The sequence below is a fragment of the Cavia porcellus genome, unplaced genomic scaffold (assembly GCF_034190915.1).
Source record: "Cavia porcellus strain 051 isolate PalLab524CR breed Dunkin Hartley unplaced genomic scaffold, mCavPor4.1 scaffold_13, whole genome shotgun sequence".
NCBI classification, from domain to species: domain Eukaryota; kingdom Metazoa; phylum Chordata; class Mammalia; order Rodentia; family Caviidae; genus Cavia; species Cavia porcellus.
This window is the reverse complement of record NW_026947496.1, coordinates 65,879,669-65,902,904: the sequence shown is the minus strand read 5'-3', so window position 1 is coordinate 65,902,904 and position 23,236 is coordinate 65,879,669. Positions and strand designations below refer to the sequence as shown.

At 34.6% G+C, this 23,236-nt stretch overlaps 1 protein-coding gene across 10 annotated transcripts in view; it reads right to left on the bottom strand.

Annotated features, from left to right (window-relative positions):
• Grm7 (glutamate metabotropic receptor 7) overlaps positions 1-23,236 on the bottom strand; it is an 808,103-nt gene that overhangs the window by 269,507 nt on the left and 515,360 nt on the right. For 9 of the 10 annotated variants that reach the window (XR_010051296.1, XR_010051297.1, XR_010051298.1 and 6 more), the window contains one exon: positions 5,832-6,032. Coding sequence is in view for 7 of the 10 variants with exons in the window: in XM_063260312.1 (XP_063116382.1) it covers positions 5,832-6,032 (201 nt within the window). In the remaining 3 variants the exon portion in view is untranslated. Of the gene's footprint in view, positions 1-5,831; positions 6,033-11,382; positions 11,717-23,236 lie in introns of those variants that run through there. The other variant, XM_063260316.1, reaches the window with a different exon arrangement.

Below are 23,236 nucleotides of genomic sequence, written 5' to 3'. Positions count from 1 at the left end.
ATCTATTATGTTTATCCTTTGATTTGACTGACTCTGTTCTGTTATGTCACATTTGGTTTTACTCTCTTCAAAAAAAAAGTAATAAGAACTGTGGGAGTAAAACCCAAAATGTGTAATAGTCATTGTACAAAAGAAAGGAAAAGGAAGTGCTCTAAAGAATATAACTACATATACATTTAAGTGTATAAGATAGATAACCATATTACTGAGTTTTGTTGGATCATTGAACAAAACTTTCCAGTCTCACTGTTTGAAAGTCCACTTTATATGCTTTAATTTTGTAACTTGAACAACTATTTCTAAGATAACAATATGTAATCTATTAAGTAGTGATTTCCTATTGTTTATTTTTTCTGAAATTCTGTATAACTTGTACCCCTTTTCTGTTTTTTTTCTTTTTCTCCTTAAATAAAAAAAAAATACCAAAAAAAAAAAAAAAAAACACACACACACAAACCTTCCCAACACAAGGAGAAAGCAATGAAATAACATGAAAAGGAAAAAAAAAATTCTATTAACTGTCAGTTTTTAATAGGTCTTCCAAGTACAAAATAAGAAATCTGAATTTTTCATATTAGCAAGAAATAAAAATGCTGTTATTTTTCAGGAAGATATTAAAATTCAGATAATCTTACTTTGCTCACTGGTTAATAATATTTCTGTTGTGCATTGATATAAATTCTACAGCTTCTATTCATTAAATAATAGGGCTCAAGCTTTTCATAGTGTTTGAGAAAAGAGACAGTATTTTAGGTCTGAATCTCCAAAAGATCTCAAACATACCAGCTAAATATTCATCGGACATGGTTATATCATCTCATCTTTATCACTTACTACAATCTTTGTTAAAAGAAATGATTCTTTTCTTGCCCTTTCCATTTTCATTAAAGTTCATGTTAAAAATTAGGCAAACACCAGGGATTTAGCTCAGCGGTGTAAGCACCTGCCTGGCAAGCACAAAGTCGTGAGTTCAATCCCTGGTTCCAGGAAAAATAATAGGTAACAGAATTGAATTACATTAAATGATGACTTGAAATAACATGTAGTGTAGTTTTGATTTTCTGGATGGTTCTATTACGCAATTGGCTCATTATTTCCAGTTTTTTCTGTACATATTTTTAAAAAACACTCTCAAACTTCTTCAAAGATAAAAGATGGATTGCATTCCGTGAATTCTATATTTAAAGAAGAATTCCAGAAAACAGAAAGAAAGTATCAAAGAGGAGATAATCCCCTAAAGATTCCAAAAAAGTCTTAAGGCTAGAAAGCACGTACACAATGTCAAAAGGAACTGCCATTCTTGACAAGAAGAAAAGCAGAGAGGAAAACATGGATGACGGAGAATACACAGCTCTGAAATGTGGCCTCTCTGGATGAAGTTCCTTTCTTCCTCGAACAGAGAAAAGACAGATTCAGACTGCTCAGATGACAAAACAGTTTAGGTTAAACACCTAAGACATTTTCTGTTCCTGCTCACCACACCATTGCAGAGTCCAGAAAGGCTGTATTGATGTGCATCCTCATGACTGGTTTTGCTTAACAAACCACCCTAAATCTTAGTGCTCAAAACAATAACACAAATCTTGCAAGTTAGTTAGGGGTGGGTGGAGACTGTCTCTCGCTGGTGCATTCACACCAATGAGTGCAGCTTAAAGCTTATTTGTGTGAGAGCTGAGTGCTGGAACTCTAGCTGGGAATTTGGCCACAACACATACAGGTGCCAGTGGGTGGTGCACCTGCTTCATTTGCTCTACAAATATTACAAGTGAACCATACAAAGTCCTACCACTATCTTTTATGGTTTAGAAATCACCTAAGGTCACATCCAAATTAGTCACAGGTTTACCGAGATTCAGAAGAATGAAATATAGCTCTTACTTGGGATGCTCACATTTTGAAAGAAGTGCCTGTGAAATGTAACATTTCTACAAAGTAGACCCTTCCTTTCCCTTCTGGAAATCTAAGTGTGGACACATTTAAGATTAAATACGTTACATAGCAATTCTTTTAAGCTGTTACGTCCAATACACCAAAACTATATTTGGAAGTTTTGGGTGCCTGGGCTAACGTAGAGAATGAAAACAATTTGACATTTCGAATGTACATGGATTTGGGATGCAGAGAAAGGTAGTGAAGAATGGAGGAGATTAAAGTAGCCTCTTCTTTTCCTGCATTCATTAGAGGAGATTCAGTATTTGGTAAAGGTTTGGGAAAATTTCTAGGACACTCTATTGTCATTTCCTAAATTGATGCTTTGGTAAATGTGAAGCTCAGAGTCATTAAATTGTATTCTGCAGCTCTTGAGCAAAACTCCTAAAGGTGAGTACAATTCCTTACTAAAGTACTAGAGCAGTAGCATCAAGCTTACTGAGATGATGAAATATCAAAATTTGCCTACAAAATGCAAACAAAAGTTAAAATGGACTGGATAGAGACTTAAGTTTTAAATTTGTCTCTGTCATTTGCTAGCTGTGACGCCATAGACAAACATTTTCTCCTCTCTACAATTCAATTTCTGTATCTTAAACTCAGGAAACTAAATGAGTAAGACATTTCAAGGTTTCTTCCTCTAACAGTTGTTCATTTGAAGTGAAAGGGGAGCCACTGGTTAAACACAGCATGGCTTTTCTATTTCACAAAACTTTGAGCTGTGTCATCATTGAATGCTGCAGTGATGTGGAGCCAAATGTCTCCTGGCTGCCCATGTGGAGAAAAGATGACCTCAGAGAACGATTATGTGAATCACAGAGCAAGAGAATGACGAGAGGAAAAACTGACTTGCCCTGAACTCCCCCAGAGGCTTAGCCTAGCAGGCTAGCAGGAGTGAAGCAGGAAGTCCTTCCTCTCAGGCAATACAGGCATAATAGTCTCCAAAGCAGACTGTGGACTTAAATGCTCTTTGCTCCTAGGTTTTTTAATTTCTCTGTAGGTTTTCTAAGAAAAAGAAGAAAATAATAGTATCTAAAGTATTATGATGCTTTGGAGACCGAATAAAATAACATATACCAAGTCCTTAGGACCTTTTCTTATATACATAAGCCTCAGATCTAGTGCAGAAGGCCTGACACTAGCAGTCATGACGGTCTGCACAAAAGGAGTCTATCATCATGGAACAGAAGAAGGTTCAGGTGAAAATTATCAAATAAATTCTCACAATTTTTCTGTTGTTACTAGTGTAAAAATGATCACAAATATTTGTGGGCTGGAACACAAAATCCAGAAACTAACCTCAGCATATGTAATTTGGTATGTTACAAATAATGAAATTGATTTTTGTTTGGTATAGGTACAGTTTGTAATCAAGAGATTCTGTAAGACCTGAAAAACAAACAAACAAACAAAAACTACAAACAGAAAACTTGTAGTTGAGTTATATTCTGGCTTTATGAATTCTCATTTCTGTCTCCATATTTTTTTTGGAAATTATTAGATTTTATACACAGAAATGCCCAATGATGTCCTTAAATGCTTAGAACTAATAAATTTGGGACAGATTTAGGATACAAAGTCAATATACAAAAAACAGTAACACACTAATGCAAGTTATCCCAAAAAATAAATGTAAAAACATTCCCACTGGCATAAAAAAATACCTAGGAAGAATGTAATGAAAGACTTATATACAGAAAACCAGAAAACTATATATATATATTTTTTTTTCAGTACCGGGGGATCGAACTGATGACTGCACTTGCAAGGCAGGCGCTTACACCGCTGAGCTAAATCCCCAGCCCTTATACAGAAAAATATTGAAGAAAGAAATTTAAGGTATGAACAAATGGAAAGATAACCCATGTTCACTGTTTCAAATATTTAGAATTATCAATTTTTTGAGGTGATTGAACACAGAAAGGACTGAGCTACATTTTCAGCCTTTTAATACTCTTAAATTTTGAAACGTACTCTCACTAAGTCTCCTTGAGCAGTTGGGAGTTTTTAAAGTTAGGCATTGATTTTAAATATGGTCATCAGAAAACTGAGATCACCCAGTTCGATAACTTCATCCTGATACTAACTCCTGCAAGATCAGTACAGCACTCTGGGTCTAAATGGATTGTTCTTACAACTGGAGAAACAACTATCTAAACCAGGAAGTCAATACTGTGCTATCAAAACTAAAATGCAAATTTTTATTAAAATTCTTCTATTGCTTCGTTATTGCCCATAGTCAGGTTTAGGATCAGTCATTCCCATATAACATTTGATTCACCCACTGATAATATATATATATATATATTGAAGATTCTTTGAAACTATGAAAATATCTGGTTCTCATTATACTTTAACTCAATTATTTTAGTATCCATCAATGATCACTGCCTGAATGATTCCTGAGGACTTTACAAAATGCTAATTTTGTATTTCAATCTTTTTGGCATTCTATCACACTATCTACTCTCATGCGTTTGTTTATTCAATTCAATTATTTATATCAATATGGACTCATGAATATTTATGTTACTTTAGGAGTTAAAATCCTTTGTGGTCCCAGAATTGTGCAATGGAATTTCTTCCAAGTTGGTTCCTGTGCCCTTTATCATGGCCCCATTAGCTGTGGAGCACTGTGTTACATCCTGCAGGGAGCTATGCTAACACTATACAACCAACCTGGTCTCTCACTTCCAACATGGTAAAACTCAAGCTCATCTTTTGCTTTCTCTGCTCTGGGCCTGGACTCAATTCTCTCTCTGGCAGCTCTGAATCTTTTTATTGAAGAGTGCTTTTTATTGAAGAGTGCTATTTTTAAATGAGTTATGAGTGCTATATGTACTTTTTTCTTCAGGGTACCATTACTCCCAGGTGCACCCAGTAGACAGACCTATGTGGTACAGGTATACACTCAGACACACATCCATGTGCATGTTCACATCTATATCCACACATTGGCATGCATGTGAATTCATGCTGCTGTATGTAAGTCTGGTCCAATATAACAGGACTCATTTGACAGTAATTTTGTCAGTAATTTTTCTTTGACAATGAGAAATCTGATTTTCATTATCCACAATATGTTTGATTATTGTCGCACAGTATCTATTACAGTATCTGTATGATAGTTGTAGGATTATTTTTAAAATCCTACATTTTACTAACTACAATGTGATATCTGCATATAGTTCTTTTTGTCTCTAGCCTTATATGAAATATTATCTAAAACTTCTTTCATTTTTTCATATTTTTCAATATGACTTTGTCATTCACTTGTAATAGAGTTAGAATTATTTGTTACCAATTCTCCTTAATTTTTGTTGTATATTCAAGTTTTTTAAAAAAATATTTACTCAGTTTTTGATAGTGAAGCATTAAAAGAAAAGACCATATGTAGAGGGTATTATCAGAAAACAGTGGTTCCCCTCATGCATTCTACATTATTTGGATATTTTTCCTATCCATTTATATTTCCCTTTTTTAGGAAATCTATTAATTATAGCGGTATTTTAAACTTTGACAAGTAATAATACAGTTGTCATGGTCAATTACAACCATTACTTCAAATTGCCCTGCACCTATATTGTTTTCCTTTCCTTTCAATTTCTCTGTTTCTTCACTCACCTCCTTTTGCCAAGAAATAATTTGGCTTTGCACAAAAACATATTAAAAAAAAAAAAAAAAACAGGAGTGCAATCTGTGGTCCTAAATGTCTTCATTCATTCATTCATTCGTTCATTCACTTTCACTCCTTTACTCATTCATGTGTTAACCAATCATTTGAAATTACATGATAAACCAAGTTACTCACAGGAGTAAATAACACTATACCTATAGAATTTAAAGAAACACAAAATGTCAGTCACTTAGGATATAAAGAAACACGAATAGGGGAGACTCACCATTGAAGTTAACACTGCGGATATATTTCAGTAACTTCTTGCCTCCAGCTTGCTCCATCTCTGGGCAAACACCCCGGTAATCGGCACAGAGATCTTTGTTCATATGATGGAGAGCGTGAGCCATGGCATAGACTGCATCAATCACGAACTGAACTTTACCCTCCTGCTCATAGTTGGAATCTTTCCCAATTCTCTCCTGTCCTGCACATTAAAACAAGAAACACAAAAAAGGACTGGTTATTAGTAGATCTTAAAAGTACATTTACTTTCAATTACATACAAAGAAATTAAGTTTAAGGTGCATAAGACTGCAAGCCACAGATCTACAATTGACAACCATGTCAGAAATTTTTCAATAGCTGGTGATATTTTACTTTGGAGTACATTATACTAATCATTCTAATTTATTAGATAAATTTTAGAAGTAAAACCTAAAAGGCTCAAAATGACAGCTTTTGAAATAAGCTAATACACTATTCAAAAATATAGTGGTCCTAAGGAATCAAAGAATTTTTGGATCAGAAGCTGAGTTGTCACATTCAAATCTTCAAAGCTTGCTTGCTCTGAAAAAGCTAATGAAGAAATAGTAGAAAACACTACATTCCTCCTCTTCGCTCATTACCTTTTACAAACCTACTGCACCTGCCGCATTCCCTGTCTGAATTAGACACAGAGGTACCCCAGCTAGAAACTCTTCTGTCATTATTTGCTCTTTCTTTCTACTCCCCACTGTCACATATATGGCAGTCCTGTCAGCTCTAGCTCGGAAACACTGCATAGTTTTGGACAGCTTACCGGTGACCTGGTTCATCAATTTTACCTTTCATCTGGATGCAATCCTAGCTGTGTCTCCCTTCAGTTATTCATTCCTTCATGTTCATGTTTGGAAACTATACTTCTGATCATCTGCTTCATTAAGTGTCTATGCTGTATTGGAAATGACATATCCTTTTTAAAAAAAGAATAATTTTTGTATTATAGTGTATTTATTCTCTTTCTAGTCATGGGGAAGCTTTATAGAAATTAACTGATCTTCCCAATATGACAACTGATGACAGCTCAGTTTCATAGCACTGATGACAGCTCAGGCTTCATACACCCCAAAGCCCACATTCTTCTAATTACATTGACACTACTGGGCTCTTTCTGTGTGTTTTTTCTTCTGAACTTAGATGACTATTGTTTGTTTAATCTGTCTTTGTTCCCTGTTTCTGCTTTGCTAGGAATGTGCTTTGCTTCCACCCATATGGCTTAGTTCTCCTCTAAGAGAAAATCAAAAAACCTCCATCTCAATTAAAAATTCACATAAAAAACACTAAACTTCTAGTATTAAAAATAGCAGTTTATTTCAATGTTCTGTAAGTAGTTCTTTCAGACATTTTTAGTTTTGATTTTCCCATTATAATCCCCAGTATGCAATATAATGTTTAGCATTCAGCCTCTAGTAGATACAGAGCAACACTTGAGTTAAATTATGTATTCAATAAGCACATGATACCAATAGTTATTGTTAGACCTCTCTTCTCTTTATAAAGAATAATTATCCAGAGATTGCATTGCACTTTTACAGTGATATTTTCAAAATTGTTTTCTATGGCACATTTGTGTCACAAGAAAACAGTGAGAATTCCACAACACTACACCTTTCCCTTGTAACACACATAAATGGCTCTTGACCTTCACTGTATCAAAATAATCTTTTGTCTTCTTTATTGACACACATTTTTAGAACCTTTGATGTTACATTATAAAGTATGATTTCCATGGAAAAAATGCAGAATTTACTAAAGTTATTATTATTTATTATTGCAATGGTTTAATCCAGCACTTTTCTTAAGGTACTCACATTAATAGTATTTTTAGGAATCCTTTTAATGGTATATATTAATATTGCATATTATAGCCATTTTGCATTCTATTTGACTCTTATTCAAAGGCCAATCAGTCTTAAACTCACTGCAGGTCATCAGTGTAAGGGCTTAACAGTATATATAGAGGATTTTCTTCTGTGAGATAATATTCATCACACTTATAGGACCACTTTGAAATCTAACTCAAGACTGCAAGTCGCTTATTCACTCTTGACCCTTTTGCACTTTCTCTTTAAAGTAAAATGCTCATTCTAAATGACAGTGCTATGATTATCCATTTGCTTTATCTCATAATATGCAAATAACATTCTTAGAATAACAAGTATATCTAATAAGATAAAACCATAATGTAATTAGTAGCTGTGCATATGTATTTTTTCAACTTTTGTATATTTTTGAAATATAATCTAAGAAGTAGGATTATACTGTTAAAAGGTAAATTAATCGGTACTTTTACTGTAAATTGAACCTTGTCTGAGGGGTTTTGCCATTTTGCTGTCTTACGTGCAACAGAGAATATTGTGTGGGCTTCCCTGTAACCTTCCCAATGATGCTATTTTGTTAAACTTGAATTTGTACAGAATTGTGGGAAATGCTACTGCAGTGCATTTTTATGTGTATTTTTTTTTAATGTGGGAGGCTGAATACCTTTACATATTGAGAGCTAAAAACTTTCTTTTTGGCAAAGGGATCAAAATGTAAACTTTTTATTAAATACTGTTAATTTCCTTTTATATTTCTAAAAACAGTGTTAATGTATCTTAAGTTTGCTTGCAAAATAACTCAGTTTGTCATTTTTACTTTCTTTTTATTTTTTCAAAAACATTTTATTAAATTTTTTCTAAAAATTTACTGATTCTTCTTCCTTTATCAATTCTGAACCACCAGTAGGAAGAAGCTTCTCTACTCTGAGAATATCAGATTCTACTCATGGCTTCTCTTAATACTTGCGTATTTTTATTTTCTAAAGGTATTTAATCAACTTGAATTTTATTTTTGTATGTCATATGAACAATGAGTCAAAGTTCTATTTTCTTCCATCTTAAACATAACTGTCAGATAGTTTATTTGTAATATGTATCAGTCATCTTCTCTGATCTGAGGTGCAGTCATTATTACATATTAAATTTTCATGTGTAATTTTGTCTGTTTCTGGATTATTAAAATCTGTTTCTTTGAACACTCATGAAATAACACCAACATTTTAAAATCAGAAAGGCTTCAATACATATTTAAATAACTAGTACAGATAAGTCTTCTCCCACCATAAATGTGCATTGTTTTAAGATCATTCTAATTATTTTCATTTCTTAAAATGAACCTTTTTATAATTATCTACATCCACCAAAAACCCAAGAAACTTGATACATTTATTCAATATTTATGTTTATAAATAAGTTCACCTAGAACAGAACTTTTAATGAAGTTGATTCTTTCTACATGTATTTTTTATTTTGCTCAACTCTAATTTGCTTCCTTCAACAGTGTTTTAAATCTTTTTCTCATAAGTTTCAAGTGTTTCTTAGAAGGTTCAGCCACAGTATTTTATTTACTTTTGATATTAGATATGTTATTTTCTTTTTCTACACATCCTCTCTCTGGTTTTGTTCGTGTCTGCAAAAGCTATCTTTTGTTTTATTGTGCCATTTTTGTTATATCCCATCTTTTTATTATAAAAATAAATATACATAAGCAAGGCTGAATGAAGTTTTTAATGACCCCACCAAGTAGATCCTAACATTACTGTTTTTTCAATAATATGGCAATTACTATTCTAACATTATAACTTATTTTATAAGATTATTAATTTTTATATTAGTTTTGCAACACGATACTGTCGAAATTTCTCTCACATTTAAGTAGTAGTCAGAAAAGTCAGTATTTCAGGCCTTATAAGTATATATTATAAATATGTATTATAAAAGACCTGTGGTAATATAGAAGTGTAGTTTCTAATCTACTTTAATAAGCACATTATTGTGAAAAGAATGCTTTGAAAATTGAACTGTTTTCAATAATGAAATATATTACTATTTTACAAACACTTCAGGCTTCATTCTTCTCTTCAAGTTCACCATATATGGAGTATAAGCAAATTAAAGGCTAACACTTAAGGGTTAAATATGATAGCTAACAAACCAGAAAATCTAAATTTATATCTGTAAAATCATTAGGCCTATGAAGGCCTCAAGATCATCTTTTTATAGCTGAGTAACATTCCACTGTATAAAAATACCACATCTTTTTCATCCACTTTGCGGTTGATGGGCATCTTGGTTGTTTCCAAGATTTAACTATAACAAATTGTGCTGCTATGAATATGGGTGTACATATATCACTGTGATATGACCTTTTAAGTTTTTCTGGGAAAATACCCAGGAAGGGAATAGTTGGATTGAATGGAACTTCCAATCCTAGTCTTCTGAGAATTCTCCATACTAATTTCCATATTGGTTGCACCAGTCTATATCCCCACCAACTGTAAAGGAGTGTACCTTTTTCTCCCGCAGCCTCACCAACATTTGTTAACAATTTTGTTTGTTGATTTCTACTTTTAAATCTCTTCTATTTTTTCTTTTGAGTAATTTTTTTTTCTTTTTCCTTTTTATAGGTACTGGGGATCGAACTCACAACTGCCTGCTTGCAAGGCAGGCACTTATGCCGCTGAGCTAAATCCCCAGCCCCGGAAACCAAAAGTTTTGAGAGTCACTTTGTCACTTTGTCTTCTCATGTTTCTCTAGTCCTATTTTTCTGCTTATTTGGTTTTGTTTTGTACTTGGGTATGTGGTTTCTAGCATGGGAAAAACTTTTTGCTAGTATGGTGACTTCTTAAGTCTGCTTTTCAATGATGTGTGTGAGCCATGGCTAATTATAGTCCTTTGCCTCCATTTCAAGGCTTGATCACCTCTGTTAATACAGAAGGAGTGGATACAATATAATTGGTCCAGCACCTAGTTACCTTGGAATGGACTTCAATATTAGTACAGTTAGAAAGATAACCTAACTGTTTGTAATCAAAGAAAACCTAGTAAATAGTAACAATTATTTAATCCAGGCAACATTAAAGTAATATTATCTAAGACATACTGGATATTGATATAACATAAGAACCAATAGTATCCCATTCTTAACCTTAGAAAAGATGTCTACAATTATAGTATAAACTTCCAGATAAACCAAATATCGACATACAGAAAATATCTACAATGCTCAATAATCCTAACCACACTAATGATGAAACAAATACAACAGTAGTAACATAGAATTAACTAAAGATTGATAAAGCCTAGGAGTGCAGGGATATAAGGAACTGACAATGAGATAATACAAATAGAAAAATTTGAAAAATTTGAAGTTGGGAGATATGAAGGGGAGAGAAAAGTGAGATAAAGAACTGTACTAAGGATTATAAAGATATTCATAGAACTAGATAAAGATAACAGAAAAATGAGAAATAGAAGATAAAAGAAAAAGTGACAATGTGGAGAATAAAAAATAGAAAAAAAAGAATGAAAAAGAAAATAAGTCAAAAAAGAGTAAAAATATTTTTCCTTATATTTTGAGTAAGTCATTGCCTTCTAGAATTCACAATTTTCAAGTCCAGTAAGACAGGCTTTTCTTCTATCTAGCCTTATGTGCTTTTGAGCTATACACTCTATCCAGAAACCCCTTCTACTTACCACAGACGGTGGTACTGCCATACGCCCTTCCTCACATTGTTGGTGGAAACCACGAGGCTGGCCTACCCTGTGTCACCAGATGGGACAGTCATGCATGCATCACCAGTGGTTCACGCCAGCATGAACATAATATGTTTAAATCAGAGCCACCCAGCAATGATTTATGAATTATAGCCCGATGGTGAACATAGGCTCTTCCCAGCCAGCTCGCTTTCCGCAGCTCTCTCTCATCCAGCTACCATGAGAGGGGAACACTCGGAGCTCCAAAGTAAAACAGACTTTTAGTTATTCTGAGTCCCAAATTTAAGTAATCAATCCCTCCTCAAAATGGTTCATGATCAAGCACTCTCTACAACATAGCAAGCACTCACACTTGAATCCTTTTTCAGCCATTTCCTGCTCTGTTGAAGGAATGCCCTTGGGGCAAAACTGTGGGCTGTTTTGCAGTTGACAAAGTTCCTGGCTTTGTTAGTTGTTTCCCCCTTGGTCTCCCAGCTTATATACTTACTGGCTTCCAGGGAGCTCTGTTTCCTCCTTCCTGAGCTTCAAGAACTGGAAATAGAGTTCAAAGTGTGTGTGTGTGTGTGTGTGTGTGTGTGTGTGTGTGTGTGTGTACACACACGCTTGTGTATGTTTCTTCCTGTTGTGTGGATCATCTCTCCAGCTTCTCTGTAAATTTTAATTTTTCCTGTTATTTCCTTCCAAATTCCCTGCAATCTCTCTCTCTCTTTCTGTCTGTCTGTCTGTCTGTCTTTCTCTCTCTCTCTCTTTCTGACAAATTATTTCCAGGAGTTTGGACTTCACAGAGGTTGAAGTTTGTTACTGGTGAGTGTTCTACAATTTTCTTTCTTCTGTGTAAGTATTTTTAATGGAGGCATATTCTTCTTAGAGTTGAAATACTAAGCATGAGTGAGTTGTTTAATTTTCACATGTAGATATCAATAAACAGAACACTGTTGTCACTTCCCTTTTTTTGGTATCTTTTAAGAGTCAATCATTCTCTTACTAAGAAACAACCATTAATCTGAAATATAGGACCATTAATTAGTTTTGTCTAAGCAAGAATTTCAAGCCAACAGGATCAATCCTGAGTTTAACTGCTATCACTTTGCATAGTATTGTGGAAATTTATGAAATTTTGTATGTGCCAACAACTCATTATTTTTCATGGGTAAGAATTAGTCTATAGACAGTGTATATTATAACTTGATTGTTCATTTTCCTTATGATGGACATCTGAAATATTTGATATTTTGGCTTGTAAAGCACCATGAGAGGACCGAGATGTACACTGCATGTAGCAGTTTTGCACAGCTCCATGAATGATGTTTGCAGATACAGATCTTCTGGATTAGATAAAGCCGGGATGCATAAGCAGCACAGCTAGGGACAGAACCAGGTCCCTTCAAGTCTCATGATGGGGAACCACACAGCTTCTGCATATGTTATAGCTATCTAACTCTGAGGCTCAGAAAACTAATCCTTTTACATAGGGCATTAAGCAAACTGGCCTTTGCTCCACAGGGACATATTATCTTTATTTTGGTGGCCAGTAAAACAATCTTCCCTGGGCTCCAAAGGCACGTACTGCCTGCATCTTCCAGCACTATTTGCTATGAAACATCTTGAAAAGATATTCAGTGCCTTTGCTTGCAAGATAAACAGAAACAAGATCAATAGAAGATTGTTCCCTTAGCAGGACTAACACAAAGCTGTAGTGAATGTTTCTACATGAGGGTTCTGGGGGCTCGTTTTCAATTATCCTGGAGAGATGACCAGGAGTACAGTATTAGATGTTAATCTCAAATGTGTTTTACTTTTCAAGAAATGTCCAAAATGTTTATATATGCATTGATGTTTGATGGTATCAATATTTTTTATTTATCCATGTGCAGTAGTAGTTCATTTTATATTTCACTAGTGAATGATGATAAGCATTTTTCAACATGTCTGTTGGGCAACAATATTAGATGTAATTGACCCCTCCTCAATACCGCAGAAGTAAACATCCCAGGTCATACAAATTTTCTACTAGAAAGAACAGTCCAAGAGATGACAGGTTAATTACTAAAGTATGGTCAAATACATTGTATTCTTTATTTTCAAATTATTATCTTATTATAATTATTGGATTATATTTTAAAAGATCAGGACTAGCTCTGAGTCTTACACTGCATATTTCTTTGTTATTTACTATGTCCTTTGAGGAGCTAATTAGACAATAAGGATTCTTCCATAATTTCCAAATGTGCTAAAGGGATCTGCTTATAAAATTATTAATTTTTATTCTCCTAAAGGTTTAAAGTTTTACAAGGTGAAGTTAGATATTTGCTTATGTTTTGTTTCTAAAAATATTTTATTAATACTTTTGTAATGGGGATAGGGCATTTCTCCTGAATCACTGTTGAAAAAAGAACAGCAAAATGCATTGATTCAAGTTTCAACAGTGTCAGATGCTAGTAACTTTGAGAGAGCCAATTAAGAAAGCTCTATTAACTTTACTTTTATCTTTCTGTTCAGTAGACTGATAACATTATTAGCTCTGCTAACTCTGCTGAATTGTACAGATGATCAAATGACATGAGGAATATTAAAACAATTTAAAGACTCTGAAGTGAAACTCATAAAGTAGATAAATCAGTATCCAAACATATGGAAAAAAATATCCAATGTTGCAGCTTTTCCAAGGAATACAAATCAAAACAGAGATAGCGTTTTAGTAGCTTTGTCAGCAGCTGAATAAATACAGTGCTTTCAGAAAGCAACATAGCAGTATATTTCAATTGTCCAAAAATGTTTATAGTCTTTGTATTGTTAATTTAAAAAAAATAGGTAACTTGCATTTTGCTATCACTTATCAAAGGCTTCTTAGATGACAGGCATTGAACTAAGTAAGCACTTTAGATATACCAACACATGCACTATTTTTCTTAAAAAAAAAAAACAAAAACAAAAAAACAAAACATTACCAGGTAGCTTTTATAAGTTAGGAAATAGGCATAGAGATGTAAAGTCACCTTTTTTAGGCTTAATAGCTAGCATAACTTGATATAAGGTAACTAGATTTTAAAGTTCTCATTCCTTACTATTCCATAATGGTTAGAAATTTATGCTGAGTAAGCAAGCCGAAGGCGAATGAAGCAGCTGGGTATGGTGGCACACACCTGTAAAGTAAGAACTCAGGGAAGATGGGCAGAAGGACCGCAAGTTTGTGCTTAGCCTGGGCAACAAGGTCACTCCTTACCTCAAAATAATATATATATATATATATATATATATATATATATATATATAGTGGCTGAGGACACAGCATAGTGCAAAGGCATGGGTTCATTCCCCAGCACTTAAAAAAAGGCAAAAGAGGTCAAAAATATTTCTTAATATGCATTCCATAAAGTCACAAACATTAGAAGCAAGGAAATTAAATATAAAGCAAATAATGGTATATCAAGTTGGTAAGCTATAATATAAAACACAAAATAATGAAACAAATAATGCAGTATTTGTAATAAGTATCTAGATTGCTTATCACCATGGTAAGCTCATAGGTTTGTCAAAATTTGTGGTTCTTCCCATGCCATTACTGTGATTTTTCTACTCTGTAGTTTTTATAGGGTAGTGTGCAAACCTCTCCTGCCCATGAAAGACAAACCAGGATCACAAACCTTAGTGATGGCATGAAAAAGTCTTAGTTTCCATTATGGTTAGTAAAGAGTACAGTTAAAGGACATATAACAAATAATTCTAGCAAAAGAGCACACAATGTAGTATCAAGATCAGAAAAATGTTAGAAAGATGTCAAGAGGCTAACAGGCTGACCCTGTTAAAGTTAGTTGCAGGGAACACTCTAGGAGCAGAGCACACATGTTATCTTTCTCCGTTCACCATCTGAAATCTCTCTTTAAGTTCACATTTTTCTTAAGTCACAGCTCTAGTAAGTGTTTCTTAAGTCACTTCCCTATCTTTGAATAAGAAAAAAACTTTGTCTCTGAGTAGAATATACATGTTTCTTTGGTAGAAAAACTAGTAAGTATAGTGGTACCTCATTTCATGAATGATTTTGTAGACAATTTGTTTCACAAACAAGCATTTGGCAAACTTTTGTTTTTGCTTGTGAGTTCTGCATCAGGTGACAAAGACATCATCTGTGGTGAAGATCAGATTCATGAAGTTTCTGGTGAGAAGAACCACAGTGAGGGTTTGGCTCTAGACAATGTGGGTTATACCTTGGAAGAAAGTTCATCTGCAGTTAGCTTATGTCCAGAGACTGCCTGAGACTGCGATTAAGGGTGGTGAACTAATTAATCTTGCAGAAGAAATTTCAAGGCAATCTAATGTTTAGGTGGTGGCATGGCTACTGTTGGGGGTTTCTAGCTATATTTGTGGTGAGAATCAAGAGCAAAGAGCTCAAATGAATGATTAAAACATTTTGAATTTTGCCAAAACAGTGACTCCAGTAAAGTCATGGGCTGCAAAGATAGAGCAGAGGAGATCTTGATTTTGGAGACAGAAATGAAGAATATAAAAGATGGATGGCCTTTGGGCATCACAAGAAGCAGTAGAACTTCTCCATTCCCAGTAAAATCCCTATTCCCCGCTTAAACCTCATCATCCGAGCCTTTACTATCTGTATTCTTATTAACATTCTGGCCTTTTAAGCTTCTACAGGAATCACCCATAAAGCTTCACTTTGAGGCTGAGCACTTAGCTCAATGGTATAAGTACCTTCCCGGCAAGTGCAAGGTCATGAGTTCAATCCCTGGTACAAAAACAAAACAAAACAAAAACAAAAACACAAACAAACAAACAAAACCTAAAAAGACCCTTCACTTTGAACATGCTAGAGCATCTCTAACCTGCATCTCCAAACTTTTCTAAATACTGAGTCTAAGCCAGTCAAGATGGTCAGATGTAGTTCTAGCAAAGGGCTACTCAAGATTGTCAGATATAGTTCTAGCACTAGCCCCATTTCTCTGTATTAGTCAGCTTTTTCATCTTTAGGAAAAAATATAAAACACATGTAAAATTAAGGGAAGGAAATTTACTTCAGCTCATAGTTTCAGAGATTTTTGTCCAGGGTCTGGTAACTCCAAGGCAAAAAATTCACAGTAGAAGGTCATGGGAGTGCAAATTTGCATACTCCACAGTAGCCAGGAAACAGTGCACAGCAAGAGCACCAGCAAGGGACAACCCCTACTACGGCACACCTCAAGGGACTCACCTCCAACTGAGCCTCATCTCCCAACAGCACAGTCAAACATGAACATCAGTGGATTAACCTATTGCCAAGTGTGGGACTCCCTGATCCAATCATCTCTCCAGGAAACTCTTAATCCAGCCAAATTGACAATTAAATTTAGCCATGCCTCCTGTGGTCACACTGTTCCCTCCTTTTATTTTGTAAAATATGATTCCATAGCTCTGTTCTGAGTCTAAATGAGTTAGACATCATATTCCACACTTTTTTTACTCTGGGGTGTCTCAACACAGAAAGACAGGTTAGAAGAGAAAAAAAAAATAAACAAAACCAAGGAGAGACATAAGAATTTAGTGACATCTCAACTTAGGTTTAGGCTCTGGTTCTTTCATTTTTAAACGTAGGGGCTGTGAACATGTGGTGTAATTAAGCTCTAAGAGCAAATTGTGTGCTACAACCTTAGGCAAATTACTGTGCTTTCCTGCAGTTCAGTTTCTTCATTTATGAAAAAGGGAAAATAATACTATCTCAGAGGGTTTCTGTGAGGAGCAAATGAGTTTGAATTGAATTTCATATTCCCCAACTAAAAACTGAACAGAAAATATAATAGTCCTTTTGAAAATATTTATCATGTATACAAAGTGCTTAGGCTAATGATTGGGAGATTGCAAGAACTCAATAAATACTGCTCATTTTTTATATAAATGATAACCACAGTTAAAACTTGAAGACTAAAATTTGCAAAAATGTAAAATATTTGCTAATTTAGAGTTTCATTCAGCTGTGAGGTTTTGTTGAAAGAAGAAAATGCTACTTAGGAAAAAATCTTTTATGAACTATTTTGTTATTTTTACTATTATAGTATTAACCCTGGATATTAGTTCTTTCTTATCTCACATAAAATGCAGCAAATTTTCAGGTACGAGAATAACAACATAGAAAGAAGCATGTGGTTGAAGCTGGAAAACTGATACATTCCTGAGTCCTCTCTTTTTACAATTTTTTTTAAAAAAAGAACTGAATGCCTAACATATTACACTTTATTGAACTAAAGGATTCTCACATTTTTCCTTCAAGCAGAATATCTATCAAGTCAAATGAATAGAGAGTTTACTAGTTTCTTTTTGTGCCTTGTGAACACAAAATGGAGAGCTTGTTCTATGTGTGTGTGTGTGTGTGTGTGTGTGTGTGTGTGTGTGTGTGTGTGTGTCTTGTCGGAAAAAAAACAACGCATTTATGAAACATTTAACGTGTATGGGCCAGTAAATTCCACGATGCAAATTCCATGATGCAATCCATTTGCCTATGATCATTTCTAAATGAGTGAAGTCACTTCAGTGCTTGTGGGTGCAGCTAGCTGGGCACTTTCAGGGAAAGTGACTGGCTCTCACCCTGCACTTTGATCAACTGCATTCAACTACTTCAAGCAAAGCAGGATTTTAAGCATGGCAAGTGTGATAGCTAACTGATTATATAAACTTGAATAATTCATTTCATAACAATTACTCATTAAACTTTACACTAGTGTCAACAGTGAGCTACAAGTTGAAATGAAAATAAAATTGGACGGAAACAAAAAAAATGAGCGAACAGGTTCACTAAGCTTGAAGTATATTACAGGAGAGAAATAATAACCACACGCATTGCTAAGTGTACCATAAATAAACAGGGACAAGTACCTTTCAGAAAGACAAAGAAAAGACAGGCAAAGGTGGGAGAATAGAGGGTATATCCTATATCATGCTAGAGATATTAGTGGAGGCTTCTGTAAAAATATGACACTCTATATGTGATATGCAGGTGAGTGCAAACCAACCAAGTCTGAAGTGAGGAAACAGAATTCCAGGCACAGGGAACAGTAGGAATAAAGGCCTTTTCATGGGAAGAATCCAGATAACTTCACAGAACTGAAAGAATATAGGTCACGGACTAAGAGATAGAGTTCACCCTCGGCAGCTTAGAAGTCATGCTGAGGGTTTTAATCTTTTTCCTATAAATATTTGACCATTTAAATGTCACAAATACTTAGAGCAACAAGATTGAGTTTTGAAGGCTAAAAGTACCACTGATTCAGATTTTGAATACTTCAAATTAAAAAAAAAACACTTCTGTAATCTCAAAGTTTGTCTATGGAAGGAAAGAATATATTGATAGTCTCTGCTGGGGTGTGATTTATGTAGATATATTAATAGGCTGCCAGATACTAGATATCCAGTAACCACACATTGTGGTGAGTTTTTCAAACATCTATCCGCAGACGGGAATTTATCCAATTTGGCTATTGGCATTATTTTCATTTTCTTTTATTTTTGTATCTTCTCAGTCAAATTTCATTGGTACCTTTTAGATATACATAACAATCACATTTATCATAGAGAATTTGAACCTGTTCATGATATAATTTAATTCATTTTCCCTTTCTGTCCCCTCCTGTAAACGCTTCTCCCTTCCCCATTGATAAAAGCTTCATTTCCATCTTTTCTTTTTTTAAGCTTTTGCCCTCTTTCCTTTTCCCTTCTCCCTTCACCTGTTCCCCTCCACATTTGAACATTTTCTTCCCATTTCACAATATCTCTTACACAATTTGGTCCTTTTCTACACGTTCAGTGTCTCACACCAGAGAAACAGTGAGGTACTATTTAACAGTTTAATCCTAAAAATGTAAGCCATTTGATATAAATTTGTCTGAAACTTGTACATAAATACTTCATTTTTTCTCAAATGAATAACAAATTGTGTCTTATAATTCAACAATTTTCTTTCCATGGTGAATTGCCCACTTCTGCCAGACCCTCCGACCACTCTGGAACTCAGTGATATATATTGCATTGGTAAGATATGGGTTGCCTTAGCAGTATTACTTTGTACTGTCTTCGTTTCTTATTACTTCAGTAGCTACCTTTACCTCAACAAAGTGTAGGTCTGTGTTTGCTGCACCCACAGAAAACAGGGGACCCAAGAGATGGGGAAGTACTCATAGATAATTTTATTTTCATGGCCACAATTTTCTGTTATAAAATTATGCTGCCTATGAAACATAGGCAAGGACTTTGAATCCTGTGTGTTTTTATGTTGTGCAAACTGCTTACTAGTTTCAGCAATCAATAAATTTTGAAAATAAACTGAAAAACATTACCCTATTTTGAGTCTAAAAAAGAGATGGGGTCAGTTAACCCACTACTTAGCTGTTTATTAGCAAGGACTAAAAAGAGTCAATGCATTGTTATTATCAAAAAAGGGCCAGTAAGAACCCATATGGGCCTGAGTTGCCACAAAGTGAAGGGATTGCTATATAAACAAACCATGATGTTATCCATAATGAGAGAGTACCTATTCATGTTCACTTTCCTAAAGATATTGAGAGGCAATCAAGCATCAGAGAAAACATATTTAGAGAAATAGCTGCATTTACTGATTGGTTGATGTTATCTGATTCATCATTTCAACATCTGTAAAATGAGATTGATTTCTTATAGATGGATTGAAGTACTTCAGTGATTTTTGCCAACTGTATTCCTGGAACAATTGTTTACTCTTGATTCCTAGCTCTGTCTTGTATTTCATTTTTTCTAACATTAAATATAAGTTCTAATCTTTCTGCCTCTCTTACTACCGTGTAAACTGAATGAAAAGACCTTGCTGTAAATCTCCTGCCCGAGGCATTCCTGTGCACAGTGCTGCTGCTCCCTACACACTTGTCAAGTGACTGAACAAAAGAGAGAATGAACAAGAGAGAGAATGAAGGAGAAAATGAACATACATCATCAGATGTTGGGATTTTAATATTTTTCTCATTAAATGTCATGTAAGTCACAAAATTTCCTGCAGGTCAAATTTATTCTGTTTTCACTATAAAGGAGGAAGATACCTGCCACGTCTAGCTTACAAGGCTAATATGAGGCTCAAATAGAATAACATTAATGCATAAAAGGAACTGTCAAATGCAGAGCATGATTTGTAAGGCCAAGGATCTCTAAGGCAAAGGAAAGATACGGCTGGACTTGAAGACTTGCACCATGGTAAAATAAGTCCCGGAGGACGTTTTTATTTTATTTATTTATTTGGGATAATAAAAGCCCAGGTTGTATCAGTTACCACCACCAACAGCCACCAAAATGGCACTTAAGTCCCCAAGCACTAAAGATCTTCCAACATTGTTCTTCGTGATTCTTGAAATCACAGACAAGCAAATGACACCAGTTCAGACTGCCTGAGTGGCTTGAAATAAGAGAAATAGAAAAAGCTGGAACTAACCCTCGGCAATTTGACTCTTGCAGTCTTAGTTCCTTCATGAGTAACTGAGTGAGGTTTGATCTATGACTTGAATATTGGGTTTTTATACGACGCAGGCTGTCCTTGAAGCACAGCTTCTGCTCAAGATGGTAAAGAATAAATGTTATCTGAGGATAAGGATAAGGAGTAGAAGTCTCTTCATGTTTTGCCCATGTATGTGAAACCCTTGTTTGGATAGATAGGGAAACAGCTAGAAGTAGCACTAGGTTTTTATAGGATTTTTATATGACTAATATCTATTTTATGAGCATATTTTTACTCTCTAGAAAAATGATTGTGACACTGTATATAGCATAAAACTCCAAAGTGTTTTTAGAATTCATCTTTTGTTTGTGGGTCAGAAAGGGGGTGAAGTCCTGTATTACTAGACGCTCTTTCTAAGCGATATGTATCCCACTGTAGCTTGCCTGATGATAGTTAATTCATTCAACAGCCCTCTCTTATACATAGTAAAAGAACACTAAGCATCCAATTTATAACACTTATGTTGTTTATAAAGGCATTTTGTTTGCTAAGATTATTGCTAAGAAGATGCATATGCATTAATTCTCCTAGTTCAAGAATTGTTTCTCATTAAAGCCCTACCCTGACACATTTTCCAAATACAGAAAAACTGTAACTCCCTTTTTAAAAGGCATCATGTGTTGAAGTTAATGAGAAAGAAATGACACACAGCTCAAATAATTATGGCTTATTGCATTTCTGAAAACAGTTTTGCCTGGATTCTCCTGGGTTTTCAACTTGATCTTTCTCTGCCTGGCTTGATTCAACATAGAATTAAGTATAGTTCCTGTGGATACCTTGAAGTGATGTGTGGAAAAAAGAATTTGAGGAATGTGACCTGCATTAAAATAGGGCCCAGTAAATAAGCCCTTTTCATGCTGTGTAGGGATGGAGCAGAAAGAAGCATTTGCTGGAGGGTTCATATATCAACATCTACTTCATAAGGCTGAAAAGCAGAGCCTACCTTGGGCTGTGATAAAGACTTGGAAAAGTAAACTTTTTAAAAATTTTAGTGGTATAACTCTATTATCTTTTAAAGACAAAGGATTTGACTACCTTAACTTTTCTACATTGGTTATATTTTGGATGGTGTCATACCTAATATTTTAGTACAACAATGAATGTGATTTGGATGTGTCCTCTCAATATATTTTTTCTATGATATGTTCTGAACTTTTTTTTTTAACCTTTTCAAAGGAAGGTTACAATGGAATATGCAAACAGCAGAAAAAAGAATAAATAAATATTCACTTTTGAGTTTTGCAAGTCAGCATTATATGGTCAGTAATAGGCTCTGAGTTTCAAACACTGGACCTCTGGAAAGATGGAGGTAATAAATCACATACTACAAACACAGGACTTGGAAGGGTCCAACGGGATACAGGTTATTCCTCTTGTCCAACCTCAATAAAGGCAGATACAGAAAATGAGAATAGAGTGCCTGAGGAGATATGAGAAAGATAAAGGCAGACTTCAGCCCTGGAAAGGTCCTGGGCCCTGCAAACTTCTTAACCAAAATCACAAATGTCCTAGAAGTCACTGAAACTACAGCTGAATCTGGAGGGATGATGAAACCAGCACCAAGAATCCATGTAGTAGTGACCTTCAAGGTCACACCAAAGACTGACTACGTACAGACGCATTTGTACATAGTGATGATTTATGGATAGTTATCAGCAGCCAGAATAAAGGTTTCCCAGGAATAATTTCAATGTCCTAGTCTTGAAGAACCACTTTGTAACTTAAGTTTAGTTCCTTCATACAGGGGTTATACAAAAAGGCTAATGCATTTTCTGTTAAACACCTGAATGGAGATAAAATCAAATGAAATAATAAAAATACCCAAAAGTTTTACTTTTTTATGCTGCTGAGTGTGATGACTGTGATTTATGCCCAGTACCACATGAAATCATAGGAAAGCCCGTATTAATTATTGGTGTCGGAATCACAGATTGCCTAATCATTTTGCTTCCCTTAAATTCATCCAGTAGATTTAACAATAGACACAGCTGCTAATATACTGTCACTGAGAAAGAGATTTACCTCTTCTCTTAAATTACTTCTTTCAGAATGTTATTTATGTAATACATGAAAATTAATTTTTGTATTTCAGTGAATTTAAAATGAACCCATAGAATTGGTCTGAAATGTAATATGATTTAATATGGCACCAAAATCTACTTTAAACTATTTATTATGAATAAAGAGCTAATCATCTTTTATGGGCATAAGATATTTTCTCAACACTTAATGTTTCAAAAGGGATTTAAAGAGGTTTTCCAAGATCAATACGGATTTCTGATGTGACTTTCAGATAAATGTAATTTAGGGATTCCTATGCGGCCATTTCAGCTGTCTGAA